Source organism: Thunnus albacares, chromosome 1 (genome assembly GCF_914725855.1).
Source record: "Thunnus albacares chromosome 1, fThuAlb1.1, whole genome shotgun sequence".
In the NCBI taxonomy this organism is placed as follows: domain Eukaryota; kingdom Metazoa; phylum Chordata; class Actinopteri; order Scombriformes; family Scombridae; genus Thunnus; species Thunnus albacares.
This window is the reverse complement of record NC_058106.1, coordinates 13,063,566-13,085,652: the sequence shown is the minus strand read 5'-3', so window position 1 is coordinate 13,085,652 and position 22,087 is coordinate 13,063,566. Positions and strand designations below refer to the sequence as shown.

Here is a 22,087-nt window from a genome sequence, read left to right as displayed (position 1 = left end):
CTAGGAAGGGATGAGTGGCTAATCTCAGTGGAGCTCACCCCATCAACCTTTCCTGTCAGAGCTGAGACTTTTCCAGAGGCAGAGCACATAGATCTGAAAGAAGAGTATTTTATTCATATTATTTGTTGTGTATGGACCCGTGTCTGCTTCGACTGCCAGCCATCTCACCAACACTAGCTTTAACCGTTGTAGAATTATGTTTTAAGGCTGAATATCAATGGGAGTGAGCCAAACTCATTCCACTTTCATTCTCTGGAGCACACAGTCCGAGACATGTCCGACAGGAGATTGACGAGAGGATTGGCCCAGAGGAGAACAAAAGCCCTGAGAGGCAGCTTAGAGAGAGGAGAGGGTGCACATACAGTATATCCAAGCGAACATGCACACACAAAGACAGCTACATAAATGTGCAGGGGCATCTGTGTGTGTCTTATCAGTATTGTTGCTTGTAAAGCACAGCAAATGGAATCTGTGTATCAGATTGAACTGTCAGTCAGATGGTGACTGATGGCTGAAAGACCTGCCCCCTTCAAACACATAGCTTCCTTTAGAGAGCTCTGTAAAAATAAAAAAATAAAAAACACAGAGGAGGTTGGGGAGGGAGAGTGTCTGAGAGAGGGAGCTGATTGGCTAGGACACAGATAAACACAGAGGTCAAAATGACATTTCCATAATCAAACTGCACCCAATTCACAACAGAAAGTGTTGCAATGTAATGCAGCAAAGCACAGCACAATACAGTGTGAAATAATGCTATAAAAACACACAAAGAGACACTTACAGTGAACATCTAACACCACAAAAAAATTAGTATTAAGGAAACACTATATATTGGAATTTTTAACTTTTCAAGGGTGTAAGGGTCACAATTTGGAAAACATAAATCCATGGAACCTCCCACTAATGAAGGAGGAACATCAAAAAAACAGTTACATCACTGAAGACTTTGAACAACCTTACTACTACGAGCCCCCTTCTGCACACACTCCTGAGAAAATGTCTCTAATTAAGCTAGCTAATTAATTCTCATTTACTAATGGTACTCCTATCCAAAAGGGTGACTAGTCTGAGGGGCGATGTGAGCCATCGACCGCTGCATTGTGAGGTGAAAATTAGGTTTTCCAGTTATGACGTGTGAAATGATTAACAGGTCTGCATAACATTAGAATGTGCTGCACGCTGAAAATAGTGCTCAGCGTGGTATGATACCCCAGGAACTGGTAACTTAAAAAAAAATCACTCATTTTTAATAATATATTTTTAAAACCATGCTGCTAAATCCAGCTTGGAATATGCTTTCTTCATTATATATATCCCAAAATGAAATTCTAACTGGGTTTTCCAAGACAAAAGAATGACCCTCCCAAGTGTCAGCTAGTGAATCTATTTAAAATTAAATCTGGATTTCTTTTAATTACTTTGTTTTTTTTTAGTGTGCTTAGCTTAAAGGGAGAGGAAGGTAAGAGAAATTCTTCAAAGTCTGGGTAATTAATTCATGTCAAAAAACAAAGAGGAAAAGCTCTCATTATACTATGACAAAAGTGCCCTCCATTTATATGTAGATGTAATATCTGGACTGTCAAGCCGCATTTAAATTTTGATAATGAGGTGGAACGGATAAAGCAGATTCCCCTGAGCAGTAATGGATACTGGTTTTTTGCTGGTCTATATTAGAGCAAAAGACAACAGCCTTTTAACTCTGTACCCTGGCTGAGTCAATCTAGAGAGTGTAAGACAAGCAATCCTGTGTATCAAGGATGACTAATGTCCTGTTGTGTGACTGAGGGTATGCCTATATGCTGAGGTCAAGAGAGTGCATTGTAACTGTATTCACAGGGGTCGTGGAGGGCATCAGCCCCCCTGTGTCTGCCACTGTGACCTTTGACCTCAAAGATGTAGAGTGGGGCCATACTGGCTCAGACAGCGAGAGGATCACTTTACAGCTGGACGCCAATCTTAAACCCACTCACATCACAGAGGGAACCAGAACCTTTCCCATGGATTTATGGACATAAATCAAGTCCTTGCCCTGTCCTCGCCCACAGCACACAACGGTGTCCTCTTACATGGTCTCACTCTAAGTCTTCCCACTCTGCCAGGGGAAATCCCATTCCTGGCATTAGTTCTGCTACACGTCCTTCTTTTCCCTGGGTAATTACAGCAGAGAGCCTGTGGAAGGGCTTCAGAAATCAACTAATCGCTGTTTGAAAATAGCTTGTCCATTGTGTTTAATAAGATGGTAAATATGTCTAAACCTGAAGTGAAGTCGCTTCAAATGACTTTGATTTTTCACTTCATGTAAGCCAGTTGTAGAGAACAGCTAGAGAGACATCTGGGACAGTTATGAGTATGTTGACAAGAGGAAATGGGGGTCACAGCAAATGGCAATTACGCATGCAGAAGGCAGTTCAGCACAATTAAAACTAATGAGCCTTCAGCCCTAAAACCTGCACAGGAGTTAGTTATTTTCTGCCACATGTAATACAGATGGAAAAGTACAGTCATTACTAACACAATACCTAATGTCACATTATGCAGTGCTTCTAAAAGATGTAAATTATTTCAGTCAGTCAGCACTGACTAGCTAACCTTTTAACCAGGTGTATAGATAATGTCTTCTTATACTATATGCTTAGTTTATTTCTACAAATTCACTTATAAAAATTCAGGCCATCTGCTTAGAATACTGCATGTCCTGCTCAGGTGTCACTATCCAAGAAAATTAGCAGTACAGATGTGCAACAAATCACACTTAAATGTTACTGAATTAGTGGGAACACACACTCTTAACTAATCACACCGTTCATTAATGAGATCAGAAAGACAGATAAATAACCACAATCAATGAAGTGGATGGATGGATGGATGGATACAGGGATGGACAAATGGATGAATAGATGGACAGATGGATGGACAGGGGGGTAATTGATGGGAGAGACGCTGGACAATGTGAACACCAACACCCACCCTGGTGGTGCTGGTCACAGGTTGTCTGTCCTGGCGAGGGTTGAGCTGTCTGGGAGGGAGACTCCAGCTCCTCCACTGGGGGAGGGCTGGTGTTGAGCTGCCCAACAGGAGGGGGCCACGGAAGGTCCTTGATCACTTTAATCTCTACTGCAAATGTCGCCCAAGTCACCAGAGGAGAGATGGAGGGAAGGAGAGGACAGCAACGAGAGGCATAAATGGACAACAACAAAGGGAGTGAAGGGGAAGTAATGACAGAAAACATACAGAATAAAAAGAAAAAAGGAGGCTAAGTGAAAAACAGATCACAGCAGAAGATGCCAGCATTGTAGAAGAGAGCTGGTTATTGTGATTGAAGAATCAGCAGCAGCTGTGGACTAGAAAAGGGAGGAAAACAGCAGGACTGAAAAGGAAGTAAAGTTAGTTTTTCTTTAAGCTGGTTCAGCTGGTTCCACATTGGATCCAGTTCCAGGTTGATCAAAATACTCAGGGCCTTAGGCTAAAGAACTTAAAATTAGATTTGAGAGGTGTCAGATTAGATAAGTGGATTTAATACTAGATTCAGATTCAGTAAAATGCCACTGAAACATTACTACCTGAAAATTTGGGAATTTTGGGCCTTCCCCTCTCCATTGGCCCAACACCAACAATCTGTCACCCAGCCTGACTAACTTAAGTCTCACCTTGGAATCTAGAGATGCACTAGAAACATGTCAATGCAAAGTTCTGAATCCCTGCTTTCACAATAAGTAATACACAAGGCGCTGTATCACTGACTTTACTAAAGAGACAGGCCCCAATAACACATATTGTGCCTTTTAAGTGCAGACTGTACAGTATAGAACTGCCTTGAGCTCAGCTCCAGATACTCGCTGATACATCATCAGCATACACTCTTTTGATATTCTTAGTACTGACTTTGAAAAAAAGACCCTAGGTCTCTGTATTAAGATAAACAGCAATGGAGACAATATCCTTCACTGGAAAGAACCTCAGAGCAATCCATCCTGGCAGTGGACACTCCCCAGGCTTTGCCCTTTAAATAATGTATGCCTCATGTCCAGCCGGGGTATAACCAGGGTAAATCGAGCGTGCTTGCAAAAGCATATCGGTCACTGAGGAAGGGCCACTTGTTAAATAGCTGAGGATACTTAATAAATGGGATGAAGAGGGGAATGTTATTTCGTCTTTCAAGAGAAAACTAGCATTAGAGGCCAAGGATAATAAAGACACGTAGTCCAGCAATAGTAGCTTTGGAAAGCCACTGCTCTCTGGGGAGACAGGAGGATCCTGCAGAGAAACAACCATCTGCTGTACTCGAAGAGGTTAAGAAAGTATGATTCTATGACTGCACTTGTACTTTTACACAGCTCTCACATAACAGATCTTCCAGCGAGGCAACAGACAACGAGGTTTTAATGTCACTGTCCATGGTGCTGGAGATGTTACTACAGTGGGTGAAATTAATGAAAAAGAAAGGGATTTTAGTGTACTTTCATCAGTCTGGTTGCTACTAGTGGCAGTTGCTGCCTTTAAAACACAAATAAAGAAGCCTCAAAACCAGTGACGGTTCTTGTAAGCTCCAAGAGGAAGAAGCAGAAACAAATTATGCAAGCCTACCCATTAAATTTGACCCAAGATTCCTCTAAGTTCACCTGTCAAACTAGAAATTCTTTAATGAAGAAGTAGCAGATATTAAACGTCAAGAAAAGTGGAAATATGGCCAGATGAAATTTAGCAAAGTGGGCCAAAACCCCAACTTCTCTATTAAATTCAAATGCATGCTGATGAATCAGATTGAGATGAAAGTATGGGATAACATTGGAATAAAAAAACCCTCCAGTGGTAGCTCACATTTCTGTCAGTCAAAGTGCTCTGAAATCATCAGTGTGACAGCTAGACTGCACATCATCCGTCACATCAGTCATGTAAGGGCAATGACAGCCTTATTTGATTCAGGAAGAAGTGCATGAATATAAGGAGACTAGCAACCAACAAGTCCTCCAAATTAAACAACCAAATAGGTCGTTTGACCATGAACTCCAGAACAACCCATAGGGGCTGCTTTTCTAATATGGGCCTCTATCGGCAGTAATGAGCAGGATGACATAATTTGTCTGTGCTTTCCAAAACCATTACACATCACTGTTAAAAATGATGATGTTTTATGGTGTGACAATGCTGTAGTTAAGGTCTGTTTAGATTTAGGCACAAAAACTACGTTAGGGTTAGGAAAAGATCATATATAGGGGTAAAATGATCACCTGAAAAGTGGCGTAGGTTAAAGTTACTACTTCCTTAAAGTTCGGCAACCTTTGTCATCATGGCAACAGTAAACACCACAACAATCATAGTTATGGTTTTTAAACCGTCCGGACTCACAGTTAGAAAACGTGACACTCATGGTTGGAAACTGGAAGTGAACAGTGGTCTTCTGCAGCTAAGTCCATTAGGTCTCCTTTTTGCAAGTTAGGATCTAACCGGCCACCCAACTCGCCAACTCTGGATATGGAAATTTTTCACCTTATATAGATGTCATCTGAACTTCTCCGGGTCATAATTACTATGGCTTCTGGATGGAACTATCACTCAAACGTAACTATAGGTAATTTTTGGCGACTGACATTACGACCTATAGTGTCATTTTTATTGGGAGGACAGGCTCATAGCAACAGATAAGCAGATGTAAATCAGCCAGTGGATACCAAATACAGGGGCACACACACAGCGATAAGTTGTTGAAGACTTCCTTGAAAAGTCTTACTTTACTATTTTTGCTCATTATTCCTATTGGTTATAATGACATTTAATGTTTATTGTACTTTAATTAGAGTATTAATAACTTTGAGTTAATGACTTAACACAGTTAATAAATCTATATTTAACATTGAGATTTACTTTAATGATTGACAGCAGTTATTTTGTCAAGTTAAGAGTCACATATTTATTCAGAATAACATCCTTCATCTAAAGAGACTTGCCAAAGTGCTACTTCGGCTGTCTCAGATTAAAATAACATGGTTGTATTCATAACCATTAGTGTGTCACAGTCTTGTATTGGCTGGCATCCAGGCTGGTTTTCAGTGGGAGGATGAGCATAATGTTATGGACTTGTCTGTCTTCCACCCTGCAAGGAATTGCAGTGGGGTGGTACAGGACATACTAATGAGAAGCAATATCTGCAAGCTAGATGAAGGGGGAAACTGGAGAATATTCAATCCGACAAGCAATTAAATAGCTGGGCCTGCCGTGTCAGGGGGCTAATCTGGAGAAAGGTGGCTGGAAGGAGGAGCTGGTTGCTGTCTATCCTGATGGGAGAGGTGTAGGGTGGTAGAGCTGCGAGGGAGGGACGGACACAGAAGGTCAGAAACTCTGGAAGATAATATAACTTCCTCTACTTTGGGGTGAAGTAGGGGACTCTTCCTATGAGATCAAAAGCCTAATACTCATTTCACATTGCAGATTAGCGTGTAATTGTTTGGGGAGCAGAAGCCTGCCTGCACTCTGCAGCCTCACTGTGAGGACGAGGACACGAGTGTGGCTCAGATTCGCTTGGTTTCACAGCTGAATAACAGCCTTTAGCACTGTGGAAATTAAGGTAAACTAATTCAACGGTCAGGTGGATTTTTTTTTTTTTTTTTTTTTTTTTATTCTATGCAACTGGAATCTCCCTAACCTTGTAGCATATTCAAAAAATACCACCAGTCCCAAGGTCCTCTTGAATAGTCATTGACTCTAGATGCCATGCTGCTGTATTGATGAGTGTATCTTTACACCTTGAAGCATTCTTCAATGACAAATTTGATGAAATTCAGGACTAAGGTGACAACAGCAATTGCCTACACACACTTGCATACACACTAGAACTGATTTACACATAAACCCTGAAGGCTCATCACACTGCCACAGACATTTTCATATATCCGCCCTCATCACATTGCCCTCTGTGAAACATGCACACACAGTGCTAAATAAAACTCTTTACTGCTACACTTGCTGATGGAGATTTCGACTGATTATCAATATATTGTAGTAGTGGGTTGAGTGTTTTAGAGACTGGAGGTGAATATCAAGTAGAAAATGTAAATCAAACTCAGTATGATGTCTTAGTCATGTGTATGTGTGTGATTTATTGGTCTGCACATTGTAAAGCACTTTGAACATTGCTTATATAGCACTACATAGAAAGGTCCAAATATAACATATAATTATCTAACATTTTTTGGAGAATCTGATTATTTTAATTTTTGGCTGCAGTGTTGGTATATTACTTTCTTGAATGAAAAGACGCAGAAATCATCCAGAGACGAATGACTGAGGACTATATTTGAAGGAATATGTACAAAGATGGCAAAGTCTTTGTCATCTAGTGTGATTGCATTCCAGATCAATATGTCACCTCTCATTTGCATAATCCTGGATCCATGTGAGTACACAACACCTCCTGTTGACACAGGAATAGAAGCTATTAACGATTCTCAAACGACAAAGCTTCTTTCAATCAAGTTAAATGCACAAAAGTGCCCATGTTAGGACTTCAATGTGGGAATGAAAAGCCTACGAGAAAATGATAGAACAGCTTCATGTGTCACTTGCATGTGCTCCTAGCTTTGGGTATGTGGGATGCTGGCAGGATGTCACCTGAACTGGACGCTGCCATAGCACCAGTCCGTTGGTGTATTCAGTAAGCTCGAGTGTTGTAAACACTGCAGCTGATTACTTATTTGTTTCACAGCCATGTTGACAGCACAGTTCATCAAAAGAACCAGAGAGTGCTTTAACAATGGACAACGGCTCCCCTTTTTAAAAAATCTCTGTTTACCTTCCCTTTGTTCTCCCAGGAGCAGATCTATTTTAAAAGCCAGGTATTTGTTTACCTGGGCTTTTCATTAGCCTGTGGCACTTCATCACTGTAAACAGTGCTGCACCATAAATCACCAGCTATGCTTGTTTCCACCAACGCCATTTAATTTAGTTCTGCTTAATTTGGTTTGCTAATTGCATGCATATTCAAAACAAGCTGGAAGATTGTGATGTTTATGCCACACATTATGAGCAAAAGAGCCCAGAACACAATACCAGCCTCTTCTGAAGATGTGTTTGTTCCATTGGCATCCAAATCATTACAGATAACAACTGTGTAATGCTCCAGGGGAACTGAAATGCCACCTCATAATTCTCTGCATACTGTATCCGTCACATTATACGGTCCAGCTCTCTTTCAAAGCACAGATCTGTTTTGAAAGACCACGTGTTTGTATTAAAAATGAAAGTGGCACAGAAAACAGGTGAGGGAAGATGAGATGACAGCAAAGCCTTTTCCTTGCTCTTCTATCAAGAGAGAGAAGGGAGAGATGGGTTAGTGACGGCCAGCCAGCAGGAGCTTCCAGGGGGGCTGCTGGGGGAGTGGAGCGCTGCTTCCATAGTTTGTGAGGGACGTTTACAGTGCTTGTTGTGTGTGGCCAATGTGTGTGAGTGAAGATAAGACCCGTGGCAGTGCTTGGTGAAAGACGGCAGGACATGTTTGAGGCTCATGAAAGAGGGCTGTCGGGAAGATTATCGGCAGGGTGCTGCAGCAGAGGCCGGGAGGACGAAACAGAGCTGTGGAGTGACAGGCAGTGTTGAGGAAACCGGATCAGCCAAGCACGGAGAAACAGGACCATGGCACCCACAAAACAGCTGGCCTCAACCTCGGCGCAGGACTGTAACCGAATCAATTATTTATTTTAGGACATTAGACTTGAGCCTCAGATTTCTGGGTCGTTAAGCCCATGAAGATTCATTAAAAAACCATAAAGCTCCCTCAGACCTGAGGGAGCAAGCGACAGCATGTCCCGTGTTAAATGCATGGTACCCCACTGGCCAGGAGCCAAGTTAAAGGAGTTACTAGCAGGTAAAAGAGGGCAAGGAGATTAAGTAACATGGCTCTCAATTCCATTCCTGCTGTGAGGAGACTCAGATTTCCAATGGCGGCGTGTCCATGTCTGGGTGTCTGAGTCAGTGTGCCATATGCATAGTCAAAGCATTAGGGTTTATGCTGATGGACATGCAAACACAGTTTCTCTCGCTCTCATACGCAGGTTTCTTCGTATGGTCAAATTCTAATGCATCTTCCTCACTCTTTACCTCCCTGCCTCATCCATCACCCAATCAGCAGCCAGAAGGGAGGCAGGCAAGAGGTTGTGGCAAGTGTGTACGTGCGTGTGTGTTCATTCTAGAAAGGGGGGGGATACAGTGAGGATGAGTGATTAACCAAACCGCAAGTACACAGACTCCCAACACCCTAACAAGGTAGGGAATTTACATTCCATTGCATACCTGTCAGGAGATAGCCCAACAGTGAATAATAACACCAGACCAAGAGTTGTGAAGAGGTGAGCATGCAGGCAGTGATAGGGACAGCTGTGGAAAAAAAGGGCTGCAGCAACGAGGATTAGTCTGCTCTCTCCCTATCATTAATGAAGACAAATAGTCCTTTATGCAGATTGCATTATCGTGTTATGCCATGGTGGGAGGACGTAAGGAGCACTTGGTACTTATTTAATACCTTCTCTTTTTTTTAAACACCCACTCCATGGTGAGATTGTGCATCTTTTTTCATTATCTGTTAATACTTTGTTTGCAGACACTTTCATTTCCCACATAATTGTTAGAATATAAACTGTGAAGGTTTTGATGTAACCCTGAAATCGAAATGGTGAGCAGTGCCATTAGTCATTGATATTACACAGTCATAAAGTGTTTCGGCAACTACAGAAACATAACCAAAGAGAACTGCTCTCTAGAAACCTAACTAGCATATAGAGCTATCGCTATAAATAAAAATAGAAATTTACCCTTTAAGATTTTTTTTGTTCTTAATATGATTCACATATTCATTATTTTGATTAGTTTCCATATGTCAGCCTTGGTTTGCATTGTTTTTGTAAAAACTATGCAGATCATATAGTGAGTTCCAAAAAGTGACACACCTGGCAAAATCTAACATCAGGCAAATTGACTCTTAAAGGATAGGTTCAATTTTTCAGGTCTGTCTTGAAACAACAGTCAAGTGCCCAAATGAACATTAACACATGTTTTTCTTGCTGAGATCATTTCTCATGTTCATACTGGCCACTAAGAGATCCCTTCATAACGCACTGTCAGTGTAAGTGATGGGGGACAAAATCCACAAGCCTCCTTCTGTGGAAAAAAGTATTTAAATGTTTATCTGACGCTAAAATGAAGTTTCAGCCGTCCAAATTAGTCAAGTCAATATCCTTCAAAGCTAATGTCATTTTAGTGCCAAATTCCCTCTTTTTGTTACAAATTCTTTACTAAACAGGCTGTAACTTTGAAAGATATCCACTTCATTTGACTAACTCAGATGGATGAAGCCTCATATTATCTTCAGATAAACTCTTGAATAAGGTTTTAAGGATTTTGTCTCCCATCACTTACATTGTAAGCACATTTGGAGAGGATCTTCTAATGGTCAGTATTAGCAGGAGGAATGATTACAGCTAGCAAAACCTGTTTCTATATTTATTTGGGTACTGTTTTAAGCAAGACTTGAAAAATTGTGAACCTATTCTTTCAAGTAGTCCCAGGAAGGATGACACATAAATGACTGGTAAGGAGGGAATTATGGGATTGTCAGTAGTCCTAAAAAGTGGCTCCCAAGTGGACTTAAATACTGAAGCAGTGTATAATTTCTTGACATTTGAGGTAAGCTGGTTGCAAAGATCAGAGCCTGGGTGCAGATCCAAAAAAGAAAGCACACAAACTCAAGCCATGAAAGGTGGGAAACTTTCTCTAAGCCTCTTGATGTCTGGATCCAAGGCCGGTCTACACTGACACCTGCAAAAGCAACAAGGCTGTGTTGACAAGGCTTGTCCCAGAGAAGTCACTCTCATCTTTCTTCCTTTTTTTTTGTCTTCCAAATAGTGGGGAATTATTTCTTCCTGAATAAAACATAACACAGAATGAAGACGTGCAATAAATCAAAGTTCTTTTGAACAGCAGCTCTCTTCTTTGAAAGACAACTTAAAGACTTATCGCTCCAATTCCCAGCCAACACTTTGACATCCAGTGGAAATTAAATTAATCATCATCAAAAGAAGGACGCTGTCTGTGAAGGGGGGGAAGTTGGAAGAAGGATGTGTTAGTAAATAGTGCCCAAAACAAACTTCTGAGTGCTGCTTGACAGAAAAATAATGAGGGAGAGAAGCAATGTGATTAAGAATGCAGCATCCCTTATTTAACTAATCACTGGCAGAGGCAGAGCAGCGTGACTCCTGTCCCTCAATGCCTACACTACACTGAAGCACAAAGGAAACAGGAGCTAAGTGACAACTATAGGAAAACACAGAAAGATGATGAATCAAGAGACACAAAGATGATACATGTGTACATACATAAAGTTTGATTTGAGCCTTTTCAAACCCAACTAACTGTTGCACCGATTACAATAAATCCATCTTAACATGTCATTTATTCTACTGAGTTTTTTTTTAAATCTTCAAAACAAGCCAACGGTACTTCAGTGGAGTGAGATCATTTCACGTGTTTTCATCTCTTTCAAGAAGTCATACTCTCTAGGAGGTAGGATGGTACAGCATAGTGCTCTCATTACCTCCAGGTTTGAATCAAACACTCCCTTGAGCCTCTTTTTCTTTTTCCACAAATGAGATTCATGAGCTTTCTACCCTGCAATGCCACATAGGAGATTTTACACACACTTAAACATGTTAGATACTCCAGCGAAGCCCAATTCAGCACCGTCTCTGTCGACACCCTGCTGCTGTCACCATGGCTCACTCTGTCATTTTGCTACAGTGAAATTACCCTAAAAGAGAACTGTCATTGTGGTATCCCAATGATTTTGGACAGTAATGTGAAAATCTACAGACACACAGCACGAAAGCTGGAATTAGTGTTTCATAATTCTAACTGATGTTGTCATCAGGGACTTCTTGTCCATTGACATGAAATTACTGAGTCAGTCTTTGGGCTCATAGAAGTTATGTTTGACACACTGACATTAAAATTTAATTTCAATATTGGGCTACCAGTTGAGAATAATAAAACTTTCTTATATTCTAATAAATCCACAGCGGGTGCTCTCAAGATTCTTTGGATAACTGTATTCTATTATTCACTGTACATGAAAGGTGGCTCGAACATTTGATTTGTTTTAATGTTAGACATTAAAATTCATATAAAATTAACACATTAATACTACACATGAATTAAGTTTTAGGGTGTACTTTCCTTCAACTGTGTGAAATGTGATCCACCTCCAGATCTTTAAAACCAGGCTTGACTGTCCCATCAACAGCAAAACATCACCAGGAATTTTTCATTCATTCATTCTCATTCATGTCATTCTCTTTATTTCTAATCATTGTTGCTTTATTGAAATGCCATGTAAACACATCTGTGCTTCCAAATTTCCCTACAGAAGGGAGATTAAAAGATAAAAAAAAAACATAGGGAAATATCAGGAAATTATAATAAAGTATTAAAAAGTAAAGAGAATATAATCAAGTCATAATGATGACAGTGTACGTGTGCATTGTTTTCATCTTGTGTCTCGCTCTGTGAGATTAGATTTACACTTCTGTAATGCTTGATTATTCTTCCAAGCGTAAAAACAAATTACAAATGTGGCAACTTATCTTCCCTACTGTGGACCACAGTGAGCCTTTGGGCCATGCATATTTTCATTGACTTTTTTGATTCAGCTGTAATTAAAAAAGAAATTGTTCGTTCATTTAGGATTTAGTCATCCTGCTGTTATCATGTGGAAGACACATCCAAACTCAAACTTAGTGACCTGAATCTTAAACCAGATGCTTTGTGTCTACAGTTCAGACATGTTATCAGCTTTGCTGTATGATGTACAAGCATACATATGTTCATGGTAAAAGCTTACCTATGGTAAAAACTTATGAAATACAGCTGTTTAAATGTTTGTTCTTGTTAACATTTACTATTTGCAATTCACATCTTGAACGCCATGCTCACAGCATGTAACTGGGAAAAACACGTCAGTAAGAGTCAGACTCTGTGTGTTTACAGTGCTGGTTGATCTGTCTTTTTATACAACGAGCAGAGAGGAAACAATGTGAGCTTTGCACACCGGGCAGTACAGCAAAAATCACTTAGGCATGAGTCAGCTTTAGATTTGGTGAGCAGCACATCCCAACAGCAGGAAATACAGTGTCTCAGTGTTTTTTCTAATGGCTGTGTTAATTATTCTCTCTTCCTTTCATAGCATTTCTGGAAGTGGAGGAGGCGTCATTAACAGTTCAACTCTCCACCTTAGTGCCAAGAAATGTTTCTGCACTTTTTGTTTTTGTTACACTCATGTGAGCACTCAAAGGCTGAAAAAAGGCACCGGTGCCTGTAGAGTATTTCTACAGGCACCGGTGCCTTTTTTTTGGTCCACTTCAAGCACTGGGCAATCATGGCAGTAGCATCCTGAAATGTCATTCGAATCAAGACATTTTTCAAAGCAAGGTGATTTTCATTTGAAGTAGGTGACCTTTTCTCAAACTACTGGTGGATTTGAGTTTGAGAAAATGACAATTTAGGACTCTCATGATCTGGGAGAGGGTAATATTTTTGCAGTGTTAAACAAATCCCACAATTCCTAACAACCTGCACAATATGCTTGTGACTGCAATTCTTAATAGCATTTTCAACCTGTGTGCAGATAAAACCCAAACAGAATCCCCAACATCTAGCGCATCCCATACAGTTTAGGCATCAATTATAAAAAGCTCAAACATAAATGTATACAAACAGACAAGAGACACTCCCCAGCCCCGTCTCCAATGGTACCTGTGAGGGATTTAGAGGTGCAGTCCTTTCTTCTGTGGGGAACTGTTCCAGTGCCACTTACAGAGCCCTCGTAGCTAATGCAGTCATAACAAAGCAGAGCTGTTCAAGGATAAAAAAAGAAAAAAAAATATATATAAAGAGAAAAGGGGCGATGAAAAATAGAGTCAAGGGTTGCTGATTTTCTTTCTTTTTTTTATAAAATCAGTGAAAAGGCTTGGCATCTTTGAAGATTTTGGGTGCATATTTATATTCCAAAGCCATGATCTTTCCAGGAACAGCCCTGTTTGATGTTATGGCTGTGTTAGCCATGCTGAAGCTCTCAAACCACAATGACTACCTGCACCTACATGCAGCTGCAAAACCAATCATGCCCCCCCCCCCCGAGTAGCAAAGGTATCATAATAGTTTAAACAGGCAGCGGCTGGATGAAAACAGCACACAGTAGACTGGACATCTGTAAATAAACTTAGCAGGTGCTTTGAGAGAGGGGAAAAGGAAGTGTTAACAGAGAGTTTAGAGCAGCAGCAGCAGCAGCAGAAGCCTCAGATACTGACAGAAGCCATAATCATATTTGTTAAAGCTGGAAAAACAGACACCTGGGTTAGTTAAGCAGAAGAGAGGGTATTAATTGCATTAAAAGCTTGAAATTGAAAAATGGCAACCCTTACTAAAAAGCAGTCATTGCTCAACTGGATTTGTACATAGTTATATTCACTGTCTGTCTGAGAGCTTAAAGACTAACTTTAGATTTGCACATTTCTTGAAAACATTAAGCAGACTAAAGTTAAAAATGAGTAATTCTAAAATAATTTTGCTCTGTAGCAAAGAAAGAAAAGAGCAAAGAGGAGAATTTGTGTATTTATTCCTACAATCATTTCTACAAAAGGTCATTTTATTCTAAGTGTTTGTTTTATAAACTTCTCCTTGTGTCACATACGTTTATGATCTTGATGGTTGTTTTAAGGCACCTTGACTATGACTTCCCACTGGATATAATAAAGTTAAATCTCAACTCCCTCTGTCCTGGCTGTCATACCTGCAAAGGCTTTAGAAATCCTCTCCTTCTTCCACTCCCAGGGCTGATCGTACTCTTCAGGGGGTCGCTCGTCATCCTGGGGCAGACGGCTTTCTCTGGGGCAGAGTAAGCGCTCAGGGTCTGAGTCACCGCCGTTCTCGGCTGGCTCATATGGCGTGTCGTACAGGGGCAGCTGCCTCGCCGAGCCCTCCTTAGGCCCTCGCCCACCAGATCGTATTTCTGCAGACAAGAAGGAAGATTCATCATTAATGCTACATTTCTGAGATAAAACTTTTTCGATGAAAATGGCTCAGTGGGGTTAGAAACCACTGTCAGCAGACTGTAAATGTACTTACAAAATATCATGGCAGTAAAGGTTGTAAAAGCTGACTTGCACATTTCTTTTATAACATACGATTCATGAGAGAAGATATTTCAACTGATTTGACTAAAAGACAAAATAACTTCACATTCACAGTTTTAGCTAGCTACCTCCTTATACAGTGGGAAAAGGAGCCGATAACATCAGTTTGTATGCTAAGGGCACAGATATCATTTCCCATTTACGGCTGATAGTAAGGTTGAATAATAATAATAATAATAATACATGCTATAGAGCTGAGGCACACTCTACATGATTATCCACTAAAGTTGTCCTAAAGTTGTCTAGTGTTGTACAGCCCCCACCTGGTTGATATGAAGTATGAGTGATACAACAGATCATGTAAATTCATGTAGTGAATTATGGTGACAGTTTGCTGTTACTGAACTGATGACAGAGGGCAGAAGCAGAGGAGAGAGTTTAAAAACGGGTTCTCAGTAAAGCTGAGAACCTGCAAAAGCACACAATATAACCTCCCTCAGTCCAGAAAAAATCACACCACACTTCTGAACACTGGAGGTGCTGTCCTTCAGTTCACTGCTTTGGTGGATTGAGACTCCCTATAGATACACTATGTGTTTTTTTTATAGCACCAAATACTGCCCTTAATCCTCCCAAGTCACAGGTCAAGTTGTGAAACTCAGCTGTGAAGTATGATGAGCTGCAAAATACCAACTGTGAGCAGTGAGTATTATGGTGTATGCTTAATGACATTTCTGCAGTTTTTTCGCCTCAATGATGTTTGTTAAGTCCATACGGTAACCCCTGCAAACAGGTCTAATATATTAACTAAACTGAAAGCCTAATATATATACTACAACCTAAGGTGGTCCTAGAGAGAATGAAAATCCTCATAAAATGTAATGGCCATTGGTTAAAATTAGTTAACATGTTTTTGTCCATAAATGGACGTCTTGAACTGATGGTGTTGTAAGAGGAACGGTCCAGGAACCACCTCCTGATGCATATTTCCTCTACAGTAAAAACCAAACACATATTCTACTCAAAAGTTCGAAGGATGCCCTCTCAAAAGCAACTACTTTGCAGCATGTGCCACTCATTCAAAGATGGAGTGTTAGAGAGGGCTTACAGTGCCAGACAAGAAATCATTGGACCAAGAAAGCTACTAATCTCTCCGTGTGGTGGGGGATTTTATCTTCCATAGTGGTTGGGCAAAAACAAATGAGGGCATAATGGAATTTCACCTTGTGCAATCTTCACTCAATGCAGAAGGGGATATGCATGTTTTGTACTTAGGCATTACTCAGTACATGCACCAGTTCACTCTTCCTTGAACATTTCCAGCTCAGTTTATCTCAAAATGGAGTTTCCGGTGTCCATATTGTCTATGGTCTATGCAATCATGAAATCTAGCTGCACTAAAGGATGCCTGGCCACTGTAAAAGGAAATATTTAAATATGTGTCTCAAAGATTTCAAGGACGCTGTGAAAATTGCATTTCTGAAAAATACAAAATAAGACAGTTTTTTAACCATTTTAACACTTCAAAGTAAGATGTTCTTCTTTTAAAAGTTGCACATAAGGTTTAGGATCATGAATTCACTGCATATATTCATGTTTTTGTTTTGCCATTCATGTTGTAAATCTACTTAACATCACCTGACCTAAACTAGGATGCATGCACACTCTTTTATACTCTGTGTAAGGTGGTGAAACAGACCTGACTCCTAATTAAGCATCATGCCCTTGAGAACTCTCCTCCTCTCCCCTTTCCTCCACCACCTCCTCCTCCTCCTCTTCTTTATCCCCTCCCCAATCTCTCTCTACTCATATGAAGTTGTTAGCAGCCTGCACCCTTCCTCCTAGGCCACATGAAGCTGTTAGCGGCCCGCACCACCATAGAGTAATGCAATGTGAAGAGAATGAAATATTATGCCACACTACTGCATAATTGCCTCTTAGCCCAAGGGAGCTCTTGCGGAAAAATGAGCGATGCGTTGAGCCTAATGGAGCTACCCGTTGGTGGTGGTGGAGGGGTGGAGTGAGGTGAAGCTGCCAGGTCCCGTATCTCAGCGTAATCCTGCATTAGGCAAACTCGCACTCTTTGATCTTGCTGTTAAAAGACTTGGTATTACGAGATCCTGGCATGATTAGGTCCTACCTCCCCTGCAGAAGAACAAATATCTCTAGATGAGGGTGAAAGAGGCAAACGGAGGCTGCCGGAGGAGTTATAAGTCAAAGGGGGAAAAAGAGGAGGGTATTACTGGTGGGGTGGTGAGTAAATCTTGCGGGAAGATAATTGGAGGCACGCTTCCTTCGATAAACTTCTGCAGTGGATTGAGACTCCTTGATAGTTCCCAAGACAAAGGCCTTGTTGTATTTGACCCCCCTCCTTCCAACTCTGTTTTTGGATTTCTTGCTTCCTTCCAACCTCCCTTCCTCCCTTGTTTCCTTCCATCCTTCCCTCTTTTCTTTCTTTTCGCCAGCTCCTGCTGAGGCATGCTTGGTAAACTGGGTGGGGACACATCTGTCTAGGCAAATTACAGTGATTGGCATGACAGTGGGCTTGCATGTTGCAACACAGCTGCAATCTATCTTCCGTCTTTGACCTCTACCCTCTGTTTAGGGTCAGAGGTCAGGCACCACACCCTCCCTTGATGTACCTTGTACCTCCCCCTCCCCGGATGTCAGAGTTCCTGTCCAGATGCTGCACTTCCCTTCTTTTACTTTTTGCTCTACACTTACTTAGCCTTAACAACCCCTACTTTCAAAACCTAAAAAACATTGCAATACACAATTTGATTTTTATTTTATTTATTTCAAAATTTAATAAGAGGATAAACCCCTTGAGATGCACCATCTCGTTTTCACGGGAGTCCTCGGGCACAAAACATGAGATTTTTGTGCCTGTATTTTATAAGGTGATGGTGTAAGCAGAAATTTCAACGATAACACTGTTAAAGCGGAGTTCTGCAACATTATCCTTTTAAATTTTCAGAGCACTGAGTGCTGCAAGTATTTTAAGAAATAATTAAACTTCTAGAGAGTGTGCTGTGCTCAAACAGGGCTTCAACAGCCATGTAGCAGCAGCAACAGCACTGACCACAACCATCTGTTAAGCGCCACTAAAAAGATGTGTTCAGGGGAACAGCAGAGCATACTGCTGAGAACAAAACAGCTGCATTCGAGCTAAGAACCGTTTTTCCCCTAATGAGAAAAGACATGAATACTGACTCACATGAAAACACAACTGTAAAGCCAAAGCCAGTTAAATGTAGGCTTCCAAATGTAAGCTAAAAATCAGAAGCGGGGAGGAGAAGCGTTAAGCTTTTAAAGAAGTGACAGATCCAGTCTTTGTTATCGTCTTTCTCCCTGGTTCATGAACTTGAGGGATTAATCATATAGGAGGGAGAGGAATATATTCCATGCAATAGATCTGGGGAAGCTCCTGTTCTACTTACTACAGGAGGAGCCCTCTAGGCATATTATCATGGAAGTGCATGGGCAGGCAGAGAGCTCTGGATTAAATCAAAAAACATTAAGTGCAACCAACCTGGCAGCCACATCCTGCTGCACATAAAGGACTGACCAAGCCATCGAGCCCTCATCAGCCAGACCACTTCTATCCTATTTGTCCTCCTTTCCCATTGTTGCCATCAAGTAAAGGTGATTGCATTTGTAAGAGAGTAGTAAACAACTGCATGACTGTGCTTATATTGCAAGGCTAAAGCTGCTAATATGTAAAGGAAACACACACTCATCCGTCTCTCTGCTTGACTGCCACCCACACACTCCTACTGAGCCTAAGAGCATTTGCTGCTGTGAAGCGCCAGCAGGGGCACACTAGATATCTGGATTTGATTGAAGGGATCTCTCGTGCACTAGTGAAGGATTAAATGCGATTGACTTTACACCCGAGGAAAACAATGGCCAGAAAATACCCAGGCTTCAAGGATTTGCTCTGCCTGCCCTGCAAGCTAAGTCACTCTTAAATAAATCCTGCACCTGTGTAGCCATTATCATTTCAGATAGCTTGGTTATTAACAAAGTGGATCTCTGCTGAGTGTAGCCACCTGAAGAGAATGAAATAATGTCAATGGAGAAAAAATGGGTAACTGGTTATAAATTAAATTAAAATAGAGCAGTGACTTAGCAAAACACTTCATATTTCACACACGTAATTACTGCGCTGGCCTGCTTATGAATGCTAATGTTGAAATCTATTTTAGTAAACTTAGCCATGTGTGACATTGGCTCAGAAATACAGGTTTAAGAGGAGTACGGTGTTGATTAACGAAGCCGGCTGCAGCAGGGATCTTAGGTTGCAGTGAGTCTTTTCTGTAGCTTTGATTTCATTTTGTTTGATTGTCCAGGTCTGTGCAGGGGTCGATCTAGCGGCGGCAGTCAGGGATTTGAGTTATATTGGAGTCCACCCATAGGTATTGTGTGTCAGTCACAGAGCTGGCTGACAAGTGAAGGTGTTTGCTCCTTGACCCGTGGTGGCCTGCTGTTGAGTGTCATTCCGCTTAGTGAGTGGAGCTGAGAGGAGTCTCTCGCCGCCGCCGCCGCCTGTTCCCCACAGACTACTGGGAGAATAGCTACGATAAGCAAAGACAAAACAAGCCTGTCAGCCTTGTGCTCACATCACGCCCCGATTTTGATTTCATTTTCATGTCTCATGCCTTTTTGAAGGAACAAAAGAAGCAAAGACAAAAGGAATAAATTAGCATGTGCGCTTCTGCTGTATGTCCTTTTTAAAGCCATTTCAAACTGTCTTACTTGATTTTATATTTGGAAACAATTTGTATAGTGTCTGCAATCAATTAGCTTTGATTTCCCCCAATTATGCTCTTGTCTTTCTTTTCACATGACAGGTTTGTCCATCTGCATGGAGGACGTCTGCTGCTGCTGCTGATGCCTCTCAATCAGCCTCCTGTAGACAGGACAAAAGCGACCATGCCATTTGTTCTCTCTGTCTCCTTCCTCCTGGCTCACACTGTGCCAAGCTTGTGGTGGGTACACACTGAGGCCTCTCCCTGCCTGTCACAAATATATATACTTTTGGGGAGCCTGGAAGCCAAGTCTAAGTCATAGTCTATGCATGCTTGGCCCAGAGAGGAGAGTATTTTGGGTCTTTCAACACTATCTTTGGTGTGTGCTCTCTTATAAATGTTCTGCTGGAAGCCATACTTTTTGACAGACAAATGACACACAGTGAGAGGCAATTGTAGGCCGACCCACAGAGCTGTGCTGCATTTGTGAAATAATGTTAGGAAATATAACTTTTAAGTGGTAAGTCACAAAAGTGTATTCATTTGTTAACGGACAGGATACAGAAGCAGAAGAAACATGTAATCAAGAACACTTTAAAAGGAGTTAAAGGAAAAATTGTGCAGCCAGTCGCAAGTAATGTCGCAGTGAAGGCATGCCTGTGTGGGTGTGCACTCGTGTGTATGTGTAAATTTGCCATTCCCCCAGATGGCCTGAGGGAATAGATGCTGACGAGTGTCTTCCAACAACACGCTGACATGTATATGGATTCATTCCCTTACTGGAGCAGAGAGTAAGCCTGAAGAGGCAACACGCACTAGGCAGAAAACAAGAGGGAGGCGGGTGATGACGGAAGTAAGCCAGACAAAGTAACAGAGACGGAGAGAGAGAGGAAAGAGCAGGGTGCGTTCAAGGGAGACAGTTGGGATGTATGAAAAAAGAAAGAGACAAAGCGCAACGGCGAGTGAATAGAGAGAGGGAGGAGAAAAACTGAAAATTAGAGACAGGCAGGTGATGCAAGTTAGTCACACAGAGAGAAATAAACAAAGAGACTGCGACAGGAAGTGAAGGGGAAAGATGGAAGGAGACAGTGGGAGACAGAAGGAGAGTGGCAAGAATAATAAATATGCACAGCAGTGAAGGACTCTCCATATCCAGCAGAATGAACACGCATCACTTGAAGGCTCACTATGGATGAAAATAACTGTTAGGTGACTTATGAGGTTTTATTAACAGACCACTTCTCGTACGTGCAGTAAACTTGTGTTATATTTGAAGGAGCTTTCCATATCGTTTTCATGTGGCACTTCTTCAACAAAGGCTCAGTTTTATGTTTGCTTTCTGTCTTCACAGCGGGAGAAAAGCCATAATTCATTATTTATATACACATCAACCCACTAAGCTGTTTATTCAAGAAAAGCAAGAAGTTTAATTCCATCTTTCAGAAACAGCATGGGGTCACATCCCAAACACAGACGAGCTTATGATGGAATTGAGTTTCCTGTTATTATTAAAATGATTGCTAATTAACAAAGTCTGGCTTCTCGTAATGAGTAATTAACTGGATTTGCTGTTTAATATGGGATGATGTAACACCATTGGGGGGACTCCCTGTGATCCTGCCTTGCTGTATAACACTGGCAATGCCTCACCTATGTAAATGCCTATCCACTGCAGGACCGCCGCATGGACGGTGGCATTGATCCTATGTGGGGCGCAATTGCAATTACAGCTCGTTAGGACTGAGGTGAAAGCTCATTAAGGGAAGATGAATGGGGACAGCGGCTTGGAAAGGTGCCCGTCTACCTACATGAATCACGGAATAGGCCTCGCAGCGAACTCACGCAGCTCCAAAATGAACAAACAAAAAGACGAGCGGTAGATCAGCATACTGACAAGGCGACAGCGAGTACAGATGCGATTAGTGATTTGCCGTTACCATCGACTGCACTGCAGTGGTAGAAATTCCATTTGGACGACAGTCAGACACACAGACTCGGGAATCCTTTCTCGACACGCAGAGAGGAGTGCTTTACACTTTAAGACCGGATGCAACATTTGCGTGTACTGTTTAATGCGAGGCTGTGACAGGCTGCTTGGCTGACGCTGTTGGATGCAGAGGGTCCCAGAGCCTTGTGGGAGTAGAGCTATTTTTCTGCAGGCTGTGG

General features: G+C 41.5%; 1 protein-coding gene across 4 annotated transcripts in view; it reads right to left on the bottom strand.

Moving 5' to 3' along the window:
* The window catches only part of zgc:158464 (uncharacterized protein LOC791139 homolog), a 95,317-nt gene that overhangs the window by 12,697 nt on the left and 60,533 nt on the right, over positions 1-22,087 (bottom strand). Inside the window, exons 3-5 of one of the 4 annotated variants that reach the window (XM_044336295.1) lie at positions 14,828-15,046; positions 13,792-13,890; positions 2,968-3,114 (exon numbers count right to left, since the gene is read on the bottom strand). In XM_044336295.1, coding sequence (XP_044192230.1) covers positions 2,968-3,114; positions 13,792-13,890; positions 14,828-15,046 — 465 coding nt within the window. The remainder of the gene's footprint in view (positions 1-2,967; positions 3,115-13,791; positions 13,891-14,827; positions 15,047-22,087) is intronic. The other 3 variants (XM_044336369.1, XM_044336444.1, XM_044336501.1) reach the window with 3 other exon arrangements.